The 20,814-nt window shown below is 52.6% G+C and overlaps 1 protein-coding gene across 1 annotated transcript; it reads right to left on the bottom strand.

Moving 5' to 3' along the window:
- Positions 1-211: 211 nt before the first annotated feature.
- FOSL2 (FOS like 2, AP-1 transcription factor subunit) lies at positions 212-20,659 on the bottom strand. The gene is made up of 4 exons (XM_017877009.1): positions 19,294-20,659; positions 8,842-9,093; positions 4,313-4,420; positions 212-1,251 (listed from the first exon to the last, which is right to left on the bottom strand). The coding sequence occupies exons 1-4, from the start codon at positions 19,393-19,395 to the stop codon at positions 733-735; spliced, it is 981 nt and encodes a 326-aa protein (XP_017732498.1). The 5' UTR covers positions 19,396-20,659; the 3' UTR covers positions 212-732.
- Positions 20,660-20,814: the final 155 nt, after the last annotated feature.

Below are 20,814 nucleotides of genomic sequence, written 5' to 3'. Positions count from 1 at the left end.
AGCGCTCCTCCAGAAGCCGTCTCCGAAGGTGGGCAGGAAGGGTCCTCTGAGCCTCCCAGTGAGGGGAGCATCTCCTTGAGAGCTCAGGGAGCCTGGCCGGGAGTTCTGGAGATGGTGACTGGGAGGCGTCAGGGGAGGGAAGGCTCTGTATTGCACTTTGTCCCCTTCTGGACAAGTCAGCCCCAGCAGAAGAGTCACCTGCTGCCTCATCTCCAGAAATGAAGAGCTTTAATATTCAGACCACCCAGATGAAATGTCATGGCAAATTTGATAAAAACCAAGAGGGAGTGAAACTGACACTGGGGGAGGGAAGGGGCAAGTCGAGGGAAGGTGAAACCAAAAGGCACTGAGCATGCGTGGTGGGGCAGGGAAGGACACCATCACTCCAGAGACAGTATGGTAACAAAGGGACAGGAATGGTCCAGGCCAGCTTCAGGCTCTTCAGAAGCCAGAGAGATGTCCAAGTCTACCAAACCGAGTTCTCCAAGGCTTTTCAAGAAATGGGATTTGCTTGCAAGATGAATGAGGGAGGAGGTCCCACGGCTTCCAAGAGATCAACCCAAGTCTTCCAATACTCACTGCCAAGTCCCACCTGGGTCCCCCAGAGCCAGGAAGCTCCCTGGCAAGTCCCCCTCTTGCCCTCACAGCCCTGGAGCGCTTGAAGGTGCTGGTCCCTGGGAAGGAGGAGCAAGGAGGACCACCCTCCGGAGCTGGGGAGGGAAGTGCACTGGGTTACAGAGCCAGCAGAGTGGGGGAGTTCAAGGAGTCTGATGACTGGTCCCCGCTGCTACTGCTTCTGCGGTGAGCCTTGGAGCAGGACTCAGAGGGAGATGCGGGTGACTCTTGCTCCAGGACGCTAGGATAGGTGAAGACGAGGTTCGAGGTGCCCGGAGTGACAGCAGGCGTGGAGGTCACCACGATAGGGGTGTGCAGGGGCTCCTCGCCGTAGAAGCCCCCAGCAATGCTGATGGGCTTGATGACAGAGCGCTGGGCCTTGTCCAGCCCCGCCGACGAGGACGAGGGGCTGTCCTCTTCCAGGGGCTCCTGTTTCACCACTACAGCGCCCACCGCGCCACCCCCACTGCGCATGGGCTGCAGCCCAGGGGCTGGGGGTGATCGGCGCTCCTCGGGGCTAATCTTGCACACTGGGCCATGAGCCACCAGCATGAACTCCAGCTTCTCCTTCTCCTTCTGCAGCTCAGCGATCTCCTTCTGCAGGCCTGACTTCTCCTCCTCCAGCTCCTCTGTCTCCTGCCAGGGAAAGAGAGGGATGTGAGGGACAGCAACCTGCCAGGGACCAATCTAGGCAGGAAAGAGAAAACCAGTAATGTCTGTCCTCAGACACTGTGACAGCAGAGGCTCACACACCTAACCACAGACCCTGCTGGTCTGAGACACCTGCAGGCTCAAGATTCCTTTCATTTCCAAAGAAGGAAAGTCAGCTTGGAGAGCAGGTGAAGAAACAACTGCAGCTGCCATAACTCAGCACCTACTTCGTGCAGGACACTGTTAAGCATTTCAGAGATGATCTCATTCAACCTTCCAGGAGTTTGTGGAAGCAGATGTTATCATCACCCCATTTTGCAGATGAGGAAACTGAGGTTCAGAGGGGTTAATTTTCCAAAGTCACCGAGCTAGCAGGTGGGGTAGCCCAGATTTGATTCCCAATGCATCTAACTCCAGAGTCTATGTGCTACTACTATGTTCTATGGCCTTGGTGCCAGGACTGTCCTCTCGGTACCCCTGAGGGGTGAGTACTGCAGAGATCTACATGGAGAAGGGGGCATGGAGCACACCTCTACCCATCTCTCTCCTTCTCTTACTCCCCAGCCCCATGCCAGCCCACCTGTGGATGGATAAATGCTAAGCCCTAGGCTGCTAGAGTGGAACTTTGTCATGCACACTCCTGTATCCCCAGCGCCTAGAACAGTGCCTGGCTTCTCATAAGTGCTCAGCAAATCCCTGTGGGATTATCACAGCCTCTCTTCCCTTTATTAGCTCCAATTTCTTTTTCTTTTCTTTTTTTTTTTTTTTTTTTTTGAGGGGGAGTCTCACTCTGTCTTGCCCTGGCTGGAGTGCAGTGGCATGATTTTGGCTCACTGCAGCCTCTGCCTCCCGGGTTCAAGCTATTCTCCTGTCTCAGCCTCCCGAGTAGCTGGGACTACAGGCACCCGCCACCACGCCTAATTTTTTATTTTTCATACAGATGGGGTTTCACCACATTGGCCAGGCTGGTCTTGAACTCCTGACCTCAGGTGATCCGCCCGCCTTGGCCTCCCAAAGTGCTGGGATTACAGGCATGAGCCACGGCGCCCGGCCTTTTGCTCCAATTTCTTAAGCACATATTTCAGGACTCCCAGAACCTTCAGAGAACATTCGGTTCAGCCACCATGCTTGACACAGAAGTAACGTGACAGCCCGAGAGGGCCCATGAGGATGCCAGGGTCACTCCGCGAGGACCTCAGCCCCCTTCTTTCATCCCCAGCCAGAGAAGCAGAAGCAAGCAAGCGCACATGGAGGGGCCGCTGTGGGAGGGGAAGAGGTGTGTGTCACCAGCCTCCTCCCCACGTTTTCCCTAACATGGATTCCTGTTCATCAGTGAGGACATACAGGCAAGGGCTTCGTTCAGCAGAGCACAGCATATTCCGGAGTGAAAAACAGTTTCCGTCTGTCTCAAGGGTCTGATGAACGTCATGAGCTTCTGAGAGGCTTCCTGTGGAGGATGTGGCTCAGGGGCCTGGGTGGCTGGGTCAGAGGGCGGGGGAGGCGGGGGAGGCAGGGGAGTAGGGTGTGAGGCCTCTGGGAGGAGGGGAGGAAAGTAGAGGAGCCTCAGGGGGCAGGGCTATTCTGGGGCAGTTGGTAAGGAGCACCACATGGGGCACAGCTCCTTGAAGTGCCAATCAGAGAAAGGTTAGTGATGGGAGGGCCCGCTGAGGAAGTGGATTGTGGATCTGCCTCACCTGGGAATGAAGAATTCCCACTCATCCTCCCCGGTTCTAACACCTCCGAGGGACATTACTACAGGCATCACAGAATTCGCGCAATTCAATTCATTCAACACCCCAGAGGGAGGGCTGCAGGACAGAGAAAGACAAGCCTAAGCAGGTGGATGGTACCGGGGAACATTAACCCAAGTGAGGGGATGGGCCGGGTGCGGTGGCTCACGCCTGTAATCCCAACACTTCGGGAGGTTAAGGCAGGTGGATCACCCAAGGTCAGCAGTTCGAGACCAGCCTGGCCAACATGGTGAAACCCTGTTTCTACTAAAAATACAAAAATTACCCAGGCATGGTGGCAGGCACCTGTAATCCCCGCTAGTTGGGAGGCTGAGGCAGGAGAATTGCTTAAACCCAAGAGGCAGAGGTTGCAGTGAGCTGAGATCATGCCACTGTACTCCAGCCTGGGTGACAAGAGTGAAACTCCATTTCAAAAAAATTATAATAATAATAAAAAAAGTGAGGGGATGTTTTCCAAAGCCCTATCCTGGGCAGTTATTGTGAGGACCACTGACAGAGTCTCTCTCATCTCCTCACTCTGAAAGCATTCCACTGGGGACAGTCATCCCTGACTCGGGGCTTCCCCCACACAGCACACGGCCCTTCCTGCGGGGCTAGGCTCTGAAAAGAGTTACGTGACGTTGGTCAGGTCAAGCTTAAGAGAGGGAAGGGCAGGGCTGTGGGTCCCCAGGTCTGGGCAATTAGGTGGCACGGGAGAGTGACTCACAAGGGCCACATGCAGTACTATGGCCACAGCTCTGAGTTCATGACAGAGGTGGGGAACCCGCCTGCCCATAAAGGAAATGAGAAAACCCCAAGAAAATACAACCCAGCTGCCATGTGACCCATCTCCATCAAGACCTCTCCCTGGCCCAACCCATAATGCTTAGGCCAGGCTGGGCCACTCCTGATGGTGGCAGGCATGGGAGTGACTGGAACCTTGGGAAGTAGCCCTGGAGGGAGCAGGTCTTGCCCTGGCTCCTAACCTTCCACCATCCCTCACCCAGAAGCCCCAACCATTCTGTGAGCAGAGAACACTCAGGCGCTGCATAAAAAAAGTGGCTAGCACCCCCCGAGAAGGTTGTTCATTTCTTCCCTCTGGGCCCTGGCTGGTGCTAAACGTCACCTCCCTCCCTCTTTTTTCAATCAATACAATGCTGACCCATGTGTCCAAAGGAAGGAAAGCTCTATCTCCACTGACTCATCTGTAGAGCACTTGTGGGTAAGGAGACAGCTGTGGGAGACAGGATCAGGACCCTCAGGGCTCTCACTCCAGCCTACTCAGAGGTGCTCCCACCCTAAGCAGAGTTCCTCACCGCCTGCAGCTTCTCTGTCAGCTCCCGGCGTCGGTTCCGGCACTTGGCTGCAGCCAGCTTGTTCCTCTCCCTCCGGATGCGACGCTTCTCCTCCTCTTCAGGAGACAGCTACAGGCCAAAGCCAAGGATCACGATTAGAACAGGGACAATGGTTCACAGCATTTTAAAAAAACTGTATTTTAAGTAAGGCAAGAAGCCCTTCTGGAAATGGGGAGAGGAGGAGGAAGGGCAAGAGGAGCATGACTGGACTCAGAGGCCCCAGAACATGTGGCTCCCTGATGTCTGGCTGCCTGGGAGGGCTCTTTGAGCTGAATCTGCCCCCGAAGGTGATGTCCAAGTTTAAAGTCCATGTTTAAACAGGACAGCAATGGGTCAGGGATTCACCGGACCAGGCATGATGGCAGCACCTGTCACATCAGCCCTGACTCAGTGCCCAGGCCAGAGAGAAGAAGCTGGGGATGCTTCTCCAAGAGTCCCCTCCTGCCAGCCAGGTGTGGTCCCACCCAATTAAGCAGCTTCTTCCAAATCCTGGCTAATTACTCCTCCTATCACTCTGCCTGCTCTGCAAGCCTCATTATCCCCATTTGGTTAAGTAGCTGGGCCTGGAGTCCCCACACAGGTAAGAACCACGCAGGGGGGAATGTTATGTTGCTGATGGGAGGGTCAAGAGTGCCACTCCACTCCCGATTTCCTCTGCCAATCCGAGAATGCCAGCTGCTCACGGTTCAACCCCAAGTACTCCCCCACATGCCTGGTGCAGTGCTAAGTTGGACAGGACATGCAAAATGAAGAGGAGCCCCCGGCAGGTAAAATCCTGCTGCCCACCATATCCATCCACTCAACAAGTGAGCACCTGGTTCCATGTGCAAGATGCAGTTCTAGGGGCTTAGGAGTTATCTGCGAACCAAACAAAGGAAGATTCCCCTGCAAAGAGCTTAGGATCTAGCTTCTTCCAATGAGATGGTTAGGAACTTGTCACTCACACCAGAGAGCATGAACTCTGCTCTCCTGAGCAGGGCTAATACTCTGGTTCCACACAGCCCTGCAGAGCTGTGACCCCAGTGCCTCTCTCAGGGAGAGGTAACACAAGGAGATGGCTGTGGGCCAAAGCAGAAAGCAATGCAAAGGGAAAGACCACTCATTCAGTTATCAAACACTGACTGCACACCTACTAAGTGCCCGGTGCTATACTGGGAGCCTAGAAGACCTCAAGGGGAAGAAGACCTGGGTCAGCTCTCACAGGACCCTGGGGGCAAAATCAAAGCTACTTTTAGAGGAACAGGGAGAAGCTGCCCCAAGGAGGGATACTGCCTTGACTTCAGTATCCCTTTCCCCATGAAGGAAAGAGCCACTGTCCTGGTTGGGTCCAAGTCAGAGTCCCACAAGGCTCCCTCCAGCCCTGGAGGTCTGTTGCTGTGGTATTCTGAACAGCAGAGAGAGGACAATCATCACAGCACCAGAGAGGACAACCCCATGCCTGTCACACAGAGAGGAGGCCACGGCCCGGCTGAGGTCATGAGGCCACTTGGCCAAGGCCCTGAATACTTGCTGCTCCTAAACCTGTCTTGTCTTGAGCCCAGCAGAATTGCCAAGAAAGCCTTATGGCCCTGCTGCAGGCCTGGGTTTAGGGCTCACCACAGAAAGGGCCACAAGGGCTCCCCTTAAGGCCCAGGAAGTCCCCTAGATCCCTCGCTAATGAGGCACAGAAAAGAAGGAGGCTTGCCTTGACCCACTTCAAGCTCTCCTTCCCCCTTGGCTGCTTCTGGACAACTTTTGGCCTCCTGACTGACCTAGAAGTCTCTCCCCTGACTGGTGAGGTGTGGGGCAACTTGTGGGAGCTGTTGACATAGGAAGTGTTCAGGGGCAGTGAAATCAACATGGTTCCAGCTTCAGTGTGTCAGCAGCACCACGTACCCACCCACAAGCCACACACACCCCTCCCCACCTCCTCAGAGTCGCCGCCACGGGGCACAGAGGGAACCTCCCAGGCGGGCTCCAAAGGAGGCCTATGAGGCACCAGACTGGCTCTGGGGGCAGGCTCCTCCCTAGCAGGGTGGCTCGGGGAGGCTAGTGACGGCCAGAGTAAGCTTCAGAGCAAAGCCCTGAGGGCTGGGAACCTGAACAGCCAAGGTTCTAGACTGCCACTGCCCGGGCTTCCTCAGAGCTGCTGGGAGATGTGTGAATTCCCAACTGATGTGGAATAAAATGCTCCTTGTTCTCTCCCTCCCTCTCAAAAAAGGAAGGAAATTCTCCAGACAGATTGTATGAGGCACGCCTAGGTGGTGTGCTGGGAAAACCGCAGGACTAAAGGTCAGGAGAAGTGAGTTCCAGTGCTGGCTCTGCTGCTAACTCACTGTGCGACTCTAACAGGGACCTTCACCTTTCTGGGTCTCCATTTCCTTGTCTATAAAATGGGTATAAAGGGAAAATGAGAAAAGATGGTCTCCAAAGTCCCTTTTGGATATAAACTTCTAAATTTGGTATGAGGTAGGCCCAGAAGAGAATGGAGAGCGTGGCCGGGCGCGGTAGCTCACGCCTGTAATCCCAACACTTTGGGAAGCTGAGATGGGCGGATCACCTGAGGTCAGGAGTTCGAGACCAGCCTGGCCAATGTGGCAAAATCCCATCTCTACTAAAAGTACAAAAAAAAATTAGCCAGGCATGGTGGTGTGTGCCTGTAATCCCAGCTACTCAGGAGGCTGAGGCAGGAGAATTGCTTGAACTGGTGAAGTGGAGGTTGTAGTGAGCTGAGATCGTGCCACTGCACTCCAGCCTGGGCAACACGAGCAGGACTCCATCTCAAAAAAAAAAAAAAGAGAGAGGGAAAAAAAAAAAAACAGAATAGAGAGCATTCAGCACATCCTCCGGCTTTGTGGTCCTGCTAGCGCCAAAGAGTCCCTGGCAAGCCTGGCTCTCACTCAGGATCACTTATATCCCAGAAGAGTCCAGCTCATCGGTGAGTATAAGGCTTTGCACCTTGGACTCCGTGAAGGAAGCATATTTATAAAGGTCATTATAAGCATGGCTACTGCAATATTTACAACTGCAATTATAGAAAGCAACTGTGAGGAGGATACTGGCCACTTGCTCCAGCAGCAGAGGCCCCACATGCAGCCGTGAATCTATTACAGAGTCTAGCAGACACACCCCCCGCAAGTGGCTCTGCACTGTGGTTCCGCCATTAACAGAACAAACCAACAAGTAGTAGATACAACACCCAGCTTTGTCCTTGGAGGAGCTGAGCTCCTGAGAAAGCTTCCAGTTCCTTGGTGTGGTGATCCCTGTAATTCCAAGTATCCTGGGGTCTGGATCTACCCTGATCCACTGGGAACCATGTTTGAAAGGTCCGTATATTGGAACATTGTGGCCCTGGGGATCACAGAGTGAAGATGGACAGTGGTTGAAATGGGGAAGGGTTCCAAAGCTGTCACTGGAATAGTTTTCCAGGATAACAATTCATTTGGAAAAGGGATTCCACTGCTAAAGTATTTTCCCTTCCCTGGGCTCAGGGTGGCACAGCCTTGGAGAAAGAACACTGCATAAGGGGTCCAGGGAACTGGGATCTAGCCCAGACTTCCCCACTCACCGGTCGAGTGGCCACATGCAGGTATGTCTGGCCCTTGCTTGTATCATCTCACATGGGGGTGAGATGGGGTTCTCTGAGGCTGTATTCCATTCTTTCTGGAATTATGCATGATTCTGATTTCCCTTTCCAGAACCAGGGGACTTGGCACTGCCCTGGCTCACTGCTGACCCGAGCAATGAGGCTCTTGAGTACTGGGTATGTGCTGCCTAAATAGCAGCGCCCCCGCCTCTTCCCCATTTTCTGGCTTCCCTCTCCAGCCAGGTTAATTCTTTCTCAAAGCTGAGTCCCCTGAAGAGAAAAGGGCTGATGTCTGGCCTCCCCCGCCTCATCCTTCCATCTGTTCATGACGCTGAACAGACTCTAAAGACCCAGAGTTACTGCACTGCTGGAATATGCATTCTAGGCCCTTGAAATGGGCTCCTGCCCTGAGTTGGAGGCCTGGAACACTGAGCAGGAATGGGAAGTTGAGGGCAGTGCCGGCCCAGAGCTTGACCCTGTAGGTCTGCTGGGTGCCTGGCCTGCACTAGACCCTGGGAAACAGCTAAGGGCTAATCCTAAAAAGCTCACAGCCAGGGTTCATTGGCTGCTTGTCCCATGGCCCTTTTGCCAAGGATCAGAGAAGGATCCTGCTGTGGCAGGTCGTAGCGGTCCTTCCCATCTGTAGCCAAGTCCTGGCTGGCAGGGACCATGATCCCCATTTTGTGGCTGAGGAAACTGAGACTCAGAGATTCTAAGGGACACAAGCGAGATGACAGAGCCAGCCTGAGTCTTGGGTCTCCAGTTCCGCCTCCAGTGAGGGGGGATGACGTGCTCTTCAACCCCTAGCTCCCTTTTCTCTCCTGCTCTCAGAACATTAACCCTACCAGACTGCAGGAAAACGTTGTGTGTTTCTGGGGCTCTGAAAGCCACTGACGTGGCTCCTTCCCACTGGTCTGAGCTGTACCTGCTCATCTCTCCTTCTGCGGCCCACGGTGGTGCCAATGGTCTTGATCACGCCGGGTCTTGGGAGGGCCATGTGTCCAGGGACAGAGGCCAGGCCCGGCAGGGGGCTGTAGGGGTGCGAGCGAGGGTACGGGTTGGACATGGAGGTGATCACTGTAGGCTGCACCATCCACTGCAGGTCCTGGCTGGTCGTGATGGCGTTGATGGTGGGGATGAAGGCACTGCCTGAGCCAGGCATATCTACCCGGAATTTCTGAAATGAGGAAAAAAATACAATTGAGCCAATAAATACTAAGCTGAACAGGATACTTAATAATAACTGAACAGAGCCGAGGCAAAAACCGGCACAGAGCAAGTTCAGTGTTTGGAGGGCAAGATCCGGCCCCCAGGTGGGCCTGGACAAGTCCTGAGCATCCAAGAATCAAGAGGGAAATCTTAACTATTCCTGGGGCTTCACGTTGGACCTGCTCCCTGACTGGGGTCCTGAGAACTCCATCCCCAGGTGGCTCAGTGAGGAAACTGTCATATCCCAAATGACTTCCAAGATAAACGTGGTCCCCAGCACTCACATTCGGCAGGCCTTCTTGGCAGCTCTCCAGGATACACATCTGCAGGATGTGGCACCTGGGTCTCTTAAGCCTCTGAGTCACCTGCCAACTGTTTCTCAGGGTACCGGCTTAGGACACCTTGAAGGGATTTGCACACCAGTAGCTTTGGACCAACAAAGATCACCAAGGGAGCATACTGTGTCTGCCTTTGTCACTTTCCAAAGAGGTTCAGGACAGAGCTATGACTCCATCAGGGCACAGCCAGGTCCAGGAAAAGTTGTCCTCTAACCCACGAGACTAACAAATAGCGAGCGGCATTTGCAGCCAGACATCCCTTGCTCTCCTTGTCCCTCCTCCTCTCCCATCATTAGCATCTTGCTTGGGGCAGACCAGCTGAGTGTGTCTCTCTACTCAGCTACATAGGCATCGATCTATGTTCACAGATGTTTCTGTGGGAAACTCTGGTGCTGCTAGTGCAGTTTTCTCCCTGCTTCTTAATTTATGCCCAGACCACGTTGCAGAACTCTTTGGAACATGCTGCAGGAAGCATTCTATTTAAAATATAAGATGATGACAGAGTATAGAAACTAAAATGGGCTGTGCTCCTTAGCAGTTGGTCTTGACCTTTCTCCAAGGCAGCTACTGGAAAATGGAAGAAGTGGGGAGGAGAGGAGGGCCCCCCACTTCTAGCTTTTCAGGGGAAAGTCCCCCTAATGGAACCCAGGTGAACCTTCATCTTCAGATGACTCCTGTGTCCACATAAAGCTTCTCCAAGTAGTTTCTTTCCCACTTAAAAAAGTGGGTGAAATGATGACAATAGCTAACGTTTCCTGGGCACTTACTAAATGTCAGCCACCATGTCTTACCTAGATTATCTCACTAAATCTCCCTCTGAGGGAAGAACAACCATTAGCTGCATTTTAGGGACAGAAATCTAGGCTTAGTGAGATTAAGTTCTTTATCCAAGGCCACATTGCTAATAAGCAGCGGGGTCAGGATTCAAACCCAGTCCAGCCCAACAAAGAGGCCAGAGCCCCTGGACACAGTGTATAGAAGCTCCTTTGCCACTACTTCTTTCCTTCTCAAAATCCAGCCCTAAGTGCTGGTTATCTACCCCCACTGCCCTCAGTGTCAGTCATCCCCTATAGACCTTCCCTCTCACCAAGAAGGTCCCACAGGTCTGTCTGGCCCTGAATGGAACCCCACTATCATTAGCATGGATGCTGTAGTACCCTCCCTATGCTGGTCCAATCAGACCAACTATAATAGAAGCATTTGCAGCAATGGAAGCTGGAACCACCACTGTCTTTGCCTCGTCACATCAGGGTTCCTGCCGTGTAAATAATGCATAGAGTACCTCACTACAGCTGACGGAGCTGGGGACCCCTTCTTGCTCAATTCCCTCCTATCTGCCTGACCCCAGTCTGTATGGTGGAATAGCTGCCTCACCTCCCAGACCACCCCAGGGGCCCAGGCCAAGGGCATTCAGTGAAGAGAGCTGCCCAGCACAATGGATTCTAGGATTCTAGAGGAAAGTTACCCAGTGCAATGGATTCTGGGGTTCGGGAGGAGAGCTCCCTAAAGCAATGGGTTTTAGGATTCTGGAGGAAAGTTAGCCAGTGCAATGCATTCTGGGATTCGGGAGGAGAGCTGTCTAGAGCAATTGGTTCTGGGATTCTGGAGGAAAGTTACCCAGTACAATGCATTCTGAGATTGAAGAGGAGAGCTACACACAACAGCGGGTTCTGGGATTCTGGAGGAAAGTTACCCGGTGCAATGCATTCTGGGATTCAGGAGGAGAGTTGCCTAAAGCAATGGGCTCTGGGATTCTGGAGGAAAGTTACCTAGCCCAGTGCATTCTGGGATTCAAGAGGACAGCTGCCTAGATCAATGGGTTCCAGGATTCTGGAGAAAAGTTACCCAGTACAATGGATTCTGGGATCCAGGAAGAGAGGTGCCCAGGGTGACAGATTCTGAGTTGCATTTCTGAAGGCAAACAAAAGTGGGCTTTTTATCAGGCGCTGACTGAAAAACAGCAGGTGTGTGCACGTGAAGGAGGGAAGAGTGCAGTGAACAGGAAAGCATCCAAGTGGGAAATGATCTTCAAAGAGGAAAAATGGCCAATTGGGGCTGGGCTGTGAGTAGGCAGAGTCGTGAGAGCAGCAGGCATGGCTGAGTGTGTGTAGAAGCACCAAGTCCCAGACAGCTATTTTTTTCCTGAGCTGCTGGATGGGAGGGGTGGGGAGTCAGCACTGCACTCGGGGTCAGGAGGCATGGGGTTGAGGCCTGTCTTAGCCACTGAGTGCCTTGCCCTGGGCTCAAGGACTCAATTCCATGGATGTAAAGGGGAATACTCATCAAACTCACTGCACTGTCATGAGGATTAAATGAGTAGCTACTTCAGGCTATAAAAGCACACCAGTGGTTCTCAACCCTGGCTACACATGAGAATATTCCAAGGAGCTTGTAAAAAATACACCAATGTCAGAGCCTCGCCATTAGACCTCTAAAATAAATGGTTTGGGGCCGGGCTCTGATAAGTTTTTTTTAAAAAAACAAAAACAAACAAAAAACCTCCCAAGGCGATTCTGTTGTGCAGCCAGGGTTGAGAAACATTGCTCCAAACAAATGGAAGGTCATCACCACCATCACCATCAGCATTAGATGTGCCTGTGGACTCTGCACAGGAGGCACAGGGAGAAGTGCCAGCTTCCCACTCCTGGGAAGCACCCAACTTTTAAATTCCATTTCTCTCCCCAAGCCAGATTCTGGGTTTGAAATGCACCTGAGGCATCCAGCACAATGGTTTGATATGATCCCCCTCCTCCATGGGGAAGCTGTCAGCTTTCCTTCTAGGAAAGCACCTAAGAAAGTCACTCCTCATTCCAACAAATAAAAGTGCTCCCGTTTTAGGCTTGGGGAACCCAGCAGAAAATCTGAAGCAAAGCTGAGGGACAAAGACCCCTTCGGAATAAGTGGATGCCTATTAGCTCCTCTGAGGCCCTCCAGTCCACCCGCTGTGGAGGGCAGGTCCGCGGCGTGTGCTTCCCGGTATACATCAGCCAGATTCCTTGCAGCAATGGCTTGGTCTAGACAAAACAAGACAGCAATAAAAACCAGCCAGGAGGTAATGACTGCCTCTGAAAACGCATGTACACCTTGTTTCAGACAGGAGGTAAAGCCATCTGGATAATGCACTGGCTCTAAACTGCAAGGAAAACAATGTCCCATCCCCAGAGGGGCCCAGGGCTCTGATAAAGAAGGCTTTTGTCTCCAAGAGGAGCCTCTCTGGGAGACACACAAAAGTTTCAATTAGATCTGGCAGATGGGCCTTGTCTCAACTCCCAACATGTTATTCAGAAACGTGTTATTCAGAAACGTGTTATTCAGACACTGGGGCAGGAGAGAAGAGGTGAAGTTAGGAGTTTGTGGTCCCAGCAGTTAGCCTAGCACTCTTCTATGCCAATAGACCCGAGAATCAGCCAAATGTCACACTGGAGATAAATCATGGTTCTCTATGGATGAGTTAACATTAAACACAAACCAAGATAGAGCTGCTCAGCTGGGGGCTACAGGGCTGTTTCAGACCTGCTGCAGTGCCAGGAGTGTGCTGGGAGTGACGGGATCAGGAGAGATAACCCAAAAACCTCACTTGGCTCCCTGGGACTCTGTAGCCAACATGTTCTCCTCGAGGACACTTCGAAGATGCTGGATGCCTGTGTAGCATTCCAGCCTGGCAAAGCCTCGAAATACTTTACCATGTCACCCTGTCAACTGCTGGGTGGGCAAGAATGCCTATAAAAGGATATAGTGGTCCCCCATCCACCTCCTAGAGCAGAGTTTAGCAAACTTTTGCTGTGAAGGGTCAGACAGCAAATATTTTAGGCTTGGTGGGCTATATGGTCTTGGCTGCAACTCAATTCTGCCACCACAGTGAGAAAGCAGCCCTAGATAACATGTAAACAAATAGGCATGACTGTGCCACTGAATTTTATTTAGAAAAATACTCAGACCATAGTTTGCCAACCCCTGTCCCAGAGGTTCATTCTCATCTCCCATGCTCAGGTTGCAGAGAAAAGAATACACAGGAAATAAGAAAGCAAACAGTCAGAACTGAGATGTTCCTTCAACCCAGGTAGCCGAGGAGATGGGCTCTCATTCATCAGCTTGAACCTCCAGACCCTGAGTTGACGTTCAAACCCGTACAAGCCTTGTGGTCTTTGGGCATGGAAACTCCCATCACCCTGCTGTACCCTGTTGCTAGGGTGCCACGGGGCTGCTTAGGAAGGATGCGTGTGCTCCTTCCACTGCCAATAAGCAAGACAGCTGAGGACATGGACCCTCGAGGGCCACCAAACCTCAGCAGGTCAGAGACGTTCCCCAGCCCAACAGTTGCTGATTTGGGAAAACTGCCTCCTGAGACTCTATACTGGAGCCTTGGCTTCAGGCATGAACCCGTGGCTTTTTGCTGACAGGTATTGGAACTAGGGTTTGGGCCCCTACAGGCCTGGATGGGGCCGAGGGCTTATCCCAGAGACTTGTGAGTGGGCAGAACTGGTATGTGAGATGGAAGTCAGGGTTGGGGTTCTTGGCCCAGTCCCTTGGCCAGGCAATTCTCCATCAGATGGATTTTTGTCTGGGTTGTCAAGCATTCAAGCCATGAAGCCCTGTGGACTCTCTAACCTGCCTTGCCAGGGAAGCAGCTATGATTGAGTGTATCTAGGAAAGGACTGGGTTCTTTCCCTTTAAAAACCCTTTCTTTAGATTCCCAGGATGGAAAAGGGACAACTCCAACAGCCTAGAGATTGGCTCCAGAAAAGAGAAAAGGATAAGGGCACACGTTGTCTCATACTTCCCATCACATCCCCTCTGAGGTCCAGTTTAATGCAAATGCTTTGTATTTTTACTGAAGCTGGGATGTTCCCCAAAGCCTTCCAGAAGGAATTTAACCAGTCTTCACAGGTTCTGCGTTGAACATCACTTTGACCTCTGACCTTTCATTCCTCTCTGAAGAAATACCACTATGTCACAATGGAAACTGTTGCTAATAAGTTGTGATTTCCCAAAGCTTTACAGTTTATAAACGCTCTCTTAGGTGACCCGCCTCCCTTCAGCCTCCATGCTTTCCTGGGTTCCCTTGAAGGAGTTACTCTATCCTCCTCCACCTGGCTTCCTGCCAGGAGAAAGATAACTAGGGAAGGAAAGAAACAGAAAGAGAAGGCAGCCCTTGCCCAGGTTCCCCAGCTGCTTCCCCGCCAGGGCCCTTTTGGCCAGAAGCGCCAAAGCACTGGGGAATTCACCCCACTATTCTGTGGGCCCCTTTGGAGCCCCCACAGCTCCCCGGAGGCTCTACACTCCATGGGAATGACATGTCCTCTCATCCTCCCTTAGAGCCACAGGAAGGTGAGCCTAGGAAAGTCTCACTGCCATGGCACAGGGCTGAGAGACCAGGTGGGTCAGGAGAAATCTTACACCTTCCCTCTCTGGCCCAGGGAGCTGAGAAGGGATAGAATTACCAGATGGGGTTTGGAACAGATATATTTGTCTCCATCAGGGCAGTTGCTGTCATTTTGAAATACTGTGGCCACCAAAAGACAACACATACAACATAGATGAGACATACCCACAAAGTAATGATGCTATTTTTTTCTTTGTTTCAACGAATAGACCAGAATGTTCATCTCCTTACTTATCACAACCAGTATCTTTATTCCTATCTAACAAATGAGAAAAAAAAAAATCCAAGTTACTGATGGCAAAGGTGCCTGCTTTGGTGTCCTTTGTCGTGGGCGTGCTCTCCCAGGTAGACTCCAGAGGCCTGAAGGACACGGGGGTCCCACCCTACTTTGGACTCGGCGGGATCATCCAGACTTGTATGTCAGACTTGGCTCCAAAGAGGCTTTTGGTAATTTCCAAATACCAAATTCACCCTTCAGAGGACAAAGATTTGTTAGCAGGGAGGATTTTCAAAAGAATACGCTGAAAGCAATTGCAAAAGAGGGGGTACTGCAAAACCTTTCTCAATCTGAGACGAGCCACAGCATTCGGATAAGCATTTAGTCTCCTCAAGGAAAAAACAAGGAAGGGGACAACAGTGATTCGGATGAATAAGTTCTGCTGTATTTGTATTAAGATAGAAAAGAAAAAAACAAGTCTCCCAATTTAACCCTCACCTTGAATAAGACAGGCAGAAACAGAAATAGGTAGTGGAAATGCACTCAGGGTTTTGGATAGGAAAATTCAACTGCCAGTCAGACAATACATGACTGCTATTTCACCCCAGTCCCTTTGATGAAAAAGTGAAGCTGACTTCCACCATCAAGAATCAGCGGAACAGACAAATTCTTAGGATAACATTTTGTTTGATCCTAATCTACAACATCTGTAAGATCAAGGGGGGAAAAAAAAGCACCAGACCCTTAATCTATGCCTCCCACATTCCCACCAACTGAACAAGCCCCCTCCTAATATAAGCACATAAGAAAACATGCCTTGGGAATTTGAACAAATTGTGAAGGCACCCTAATGAACAGACAGACATCAAAATAGAAGAAAAAAGCACTCCTTTTTTAACCAGGTTTTATTTAGAACAGAACAAAAAAGAAACTCAAAGTCAAGCAGTTCCTAGTTAACCAAGGTTAAATATGTGGCATTTATTTGTCCCTCATTAAAAAGAAAAAGCATCCTAAGAATTCCAAACTCACCAATTTAACACTCTGGGACTGGAAAAATACATTCCCAAGATAGTTGTCCTAAAAATTTCCCGTAGAGGGCACTAGAGAGGTATGATTGAGGCTGGGTTGGGAATCACAGTCATTTCTGGTAAAAGTTCTTTGATGTGAGGAATGTCCCAGTCTGGTACAGTTGGCAAAAGTTCACTCTGGGGAATTGTGTGTGTGTGTGTGTGTGTGTGTGTGTGTGTGTGTGTGTGTGTGTGTGTGTGTGTGTGTGTGTCTTGGGAAGGAGTGGTTGAGGAAGAAGAGTGCCAGTCTGGTATTCCTTAACTCCAAAAAGGAAATACTGCCCTTGATTTATTTTCACAAGTTATCTGAGAAATAGCAGCCTTGGAAAAGTTCTAGGTCTTGTTTTTGTTTTGTTTTTTTCATTAAAAGGGGGCCAGCTGATGAAAACAAGTTATGAAATGACCTATGTTTGTGTAACTGGCTGGATTGCGTAATGCTCAGGCCCTGAAACCGTAATAGTCAAGCAGCCAGGCAGGGCATATATCTGGGAGATGTTTTCCTAGGAAAGTTAGGAGAGAAAAAACAACAGCAAAAAGAAAAATCCAAGAAGGGGAGGTGTGTGCAACAATTACTGACAAAACAAAATCACCAATGACCAACTTTTGAGATTAAAACTATAACTGGAACAGGAAATATTTTTCATGCCTTAAGTTCCTGCCATATATAAGAACAGAGGCTGGAACAAAGACTAGTCTGCTCCCCCCACCCCCAAAGTCACTGGAGCTCATGGCCATGTGTTAAGATCCAGCTTCATGAAGCTAGAGGGGACGGGAAAGCTCTGGGTTGAAGAACTGGCAACAAACTGATCAGAAATATTGGACTCCCAAAAGAGAGACCTGAAAAAAATAAAACTCACTTCCCCAAAGAAAAACCAGAGAACGGTCTCATATGGATCGGTCCACTGAGATATGCCATAAAAGAGAAAGGCCCATCTACTAACTGCCAGGAAAGCCTCCCAGTAAAGGAAGCTGAGAGAAATAAAGTGATTACAGGTTTTATCTAGTATGTAGTAGTTACCTCGAGCCCAAGATCGGGCAAGGTCATAGCACAGACTTGTGAAGGAACAAAAGCCTCTGAGGTCAGTCCTCAGGACCACAGAATGATTTTGTTCACAGCTGGAGCAACGACGGAAAAATCCACCCCGTTCCTCCTCGTCCCCCACCCAACCACGACCACACCAAGGAGCGGACAGGCCAAGAACCTCGTCTCAAGTGGCATTACCTTGCCAGTCCCTCTGGTTTGAAAGGCGTCTCACACACTGCCAGGTCAAATGGGCAGGCGTCTATGTGAGAACCCCGTGCACTGGTTATTACTAATTGCAAAATCCTCATGTGTTACAGCATGCTAGGAATTAGCCAACAGCTGCTTTTTGCTTCGGTAATGAGGCCCTATTACACTCTGCTGGACTGAGTTCTCTTCCTTCTTCCTAGCACTGGTTTCCTGTCTGATTTTCTTCCAAAACCGGGAATTGCCTCCGCTCACATCCTGGGCTCAAAGCCCTAGTGACACAGATTATTCAGTTGGGGCAATGATGTCCGGTCTGACATCCCTGCAGGCCCCAGGGTCTATGCTAAGCCAGGCAGTGAGATTGTAATACTCCAACGTTAACTGCCAAAGACACATTAGGGAAAAGAACAGAGAAGAAATCAAAAGATCCCTTCCTGATTTCAGGGAGGAGGACAGGCGTTTGGGGTTTGTTGAACGGGAGAGGGAGGAAATGGGTACAGACTTCAACCTATTCCCTCATGATGTTTACATTCAATACAAACCACCAACGGGGCTGGGAAGCAAACATAACCAGTAACTTTTCGGATTTACAACTCATCACCTTGGTGCTCAATACGAACGGTGCATTGACTGCACCCTCAATGAACAGACCAGGCTGTTTCTACTGCGGGTGCTTATAGGAGCACCATGGGAGGCAGAGGGAAGGCAGAAAAGCCATTTTGGGGACTCATCAGGTATAGGGAATCACTTTGGAACAAGGGATCCCTCATCAGATCCAAAAGAGAGCCATGTTCCATAAGACTTTCCAGCTGAATCCACCCCTCCCTGGAAGCCCACCCCAGCCCCTTCTAGAGGCCAAGGCCACCGCCTTATGGAGCATCCCTTGCTGCAGCCAACTGTGCTAGACTCCACAGATGCTGACCACTGTGGGCTTCATGTTGTATTGGGCCTGCGTTAACCCAGCTCTCTCTGGAGACAGAGCGGGTGGGGAGCCGCAGCAGAGGGCAGGCACGCCATCAGCAACCCCCCCCCCCACCCCCAACAGCACCTTCCTGGTATTTATAAACACAGAGATCACACACACAATCCCTCCAGTGCAAACCAGTCCGGCTGCTTTAGAAACAAGTTGTTTTCTGCTTCCAGAACCACCCAGGAGCCTGTGTGATGTCTCTTCCCCCACCCGACCCCCTCTTCTCTCTGCCGGCCTCCTTGCTCCAGGTACCCCCAGACCCTCAAGGTGCTCCTTCGTTCCTGGGGGGCAGTGCAGCCTCCTGTCCCCGACCCTTACAGAAGACGGGCGGGCAGGCGGGCAGGCACGGGGCACACAGGCGGCATGAGCCAATCAAGGTTGGCTTCTTCCTTCCTGACCTTCGCACCTGATTCCCAGAGCGGCAGCCCTCGCCCTCGCTCCAGATTACTTGAAGGAGTTCAACCATGTTTCTGGATCCCCAACCCCTTTCAGAAAGGAGCTAAGACTGATGGAGAACGGGGAGGAGAGAGAGAGGGCTTTCCTGAAAGAATAGGGTCCCAGGATGTCGAAAGGTGCCAGTGGGTGCAAAGATTTTCTTGTCTGTCCACCAGCAGAAAGAAGACTCGGGGAGGGGGGCGAGGAGGGGAGGGCACTGGGGAGGGGGAGTAGTTCTTGGGAGGAGGTAACAGGCTCTTCCTGGTAGGGGGCCTACAATTCCAGGAGTTTATCTGGGTAAAATATAACGTGGGAGGAAAAGGGCATGTTGTCTCTTCAAGCCCACTCCCCAATCCCCTGATTTAAAAGAGGGTGGTGGGAGAGGAGAGGACGAAAATCCAGAACTTAACAACGGTGGCCCGTAGGTATTTTCTCGCCAAGAAAAGGAAAAGAAAGCAAAAGAGGCAGTGGCGGCGAGAGGAGGGCAGGGGTCCGCCCGCGCCGCCAGGTGCACCCGGGCCCGCACCTACCTGCTGGCCGCCGCCGCCGCTGGAGTACGACTCGGCGTGCGCAGGAGAGCCACTGCTGCCCCGGGACGAGGTGTCAAAGTTCCCGGGATAATCCTGGTACATGATCCGCGGTAGGGGCCGGAGGGGAAACAGGGTGTTTTTCTTCCCCCGCCCTCGCCGCGGCCGCGCACCGGCTGCTGCGCGCTCGTTCGTCCGCCGGCCGCGCCGCGGGCTCTGGGCTTCGCTCCTGGGTTTCTCCCCAACCGCAGCGGGCGAGGACAGACAGGCGGCGACACCTCGGGAACAGCGTCCCCCGAGCGCCTCTTACGGCACTTCTTTCCGGCTCCGAGAACGCCGCGGGACCAGTTGTCCACCCGGTCCCTCCCTCTAAAAAGTCGGCGCGTCTCTCGGTCCCTCCCCTGCGCGCGCCCTCCCGCCCCCGCGCGCAGCCGGAGCTCAGCCGGGACCGACGGCCCAATCAAAAATTGGAAATTAAAAGACTAGAAGCCCAGCGAGCCTGGCCTGCCAGCCCCGGGGACCCTCCAATTTCAGACAGGGCCAAAAAGGCGGAAAGAAAAGCTGTCCGCTGGGAGAAACTTCTGTTTCTTCCTTTCAGAAAAGGAGCCGGAGAATAAACTTCCCGTGGCCGACTCGCCGCCGGAGTTTCGGGGCGGCTCGGATACTTGACTGAGAGAAGGCGGCGTGCGCCCGTCCCGCGGACCCGAGCGCGCCAGGGGGACAGCGGCTCGTGGGGCTCAAGCTGAGCTGGCGCTGAGAGGAACGCGGCCCTGCTCCCCGCTCCGGCGCCCGGACCTGCACCCCTTCCCCGGCGCCCGCTCCCGGACGGGCCCGCCTCGCCCGACCGCGCCTCTCCCTCTCCCTCTTTCTGTCCCCGCCGAGCGCCGCTCGTTCGCTCGCTCGCTGGTTCGCTCGAAGCCCTAGCGCTCTGCCCGAGATGAGTCACTACAATGGCACGAGTTCAACTCACACTCTTTATTCTCCAGCCCTGTACCATGTGGATTCACTCACGTCAACCCCAGACTCCACCTTGCAGGGAGGAGCGCACGAGGAGGCGGGGGGAGGAGGCCGCGGAGGAGGAAGAGGCGCAGGAGGGGAGGAGGCGGGCGCAGCTCTTCCCTCCCAGCCCCGACTCCCGGCCGCGCTGACGCCAGCCGCGCACCCCGCGCGAGGAAGCCAGGCGGTAGCCCGGGCGGGAGCGGGCGGCCCGCACGGTTCGGGGGCGCCGAGGCAGCCCCGCCCTCCCCGCCCCCGCTCACCCCCGCCCCCGGGCCCCAGCGCCCCTTGGGTCTGTTCCATGGCGCACGTTGCCAAAGAGGTCATTTGCGTTAGAGGACGCCGAGTGCGGGTTCCACCTCGCTTTGGTGACGTGGAGGGAGAGGGATTCCTCGCCCCGCTCCCGAGTGCGCTGTGGCCTCTCCCGCCGCCCCGGGAAAAGGGGCGCGGGGCGGGCCCGAGAGCGGCCGCGCGGTCTCGACTCCGATTTAGAAAATAAATCACAGCCCTGACGGCCGAGACGGGCCC

Source organism: Rhinopithecus bieti, unplaced genomic scaffold, assembly GCF_001698545.2.
Source record: "Rhinopithecus bieti isolate Rb0 unplaced genomic scaffold, ASM169854v2 scaffold_7681, whole genome shotgun sequence".
In the NCBI taxonomy this organism is placed as follows: Eukaryota; Metazoa; Chordata; class Mammalia; order Primates; family Cercopithecidae; genus Rhinopithecus; species Rhinopithecus bieti.
The sequence above is the reverse complement of the archived record's forward strand: the minus strand, read 5'-3'. Positions and strand labels throughout refer to the sequence as shown.

What these genes read in the sequence shown, in the direction of transcription:
- FOSL2 (XM_017877009.1), bottom strand. Translation starts at nt 19,395, where the DNA reads ATGTACCAGGATTATCCCGGGAACTTTGACACCTCGTCCCGGGGCAGC. An exon ending in GCAGAAGGAGAGATGAGCAG is followed by an intron (nt 4,421 to 8,841) that starts GTACAGCTCAGA and finishes TTTGGCCTGTAG; the next exon opens with CTGTCTCCTGAAGAGGAGGA. An exon ending in TGACAGAGAAGCTGCAGGCG is followed by an intron (nt 1,252 to 4,312) that starts GTGAGGAACTCT and finishes TTTCCCTGGCAG; the next exon opens with GAGACAGAGGAGCTGGAGGA.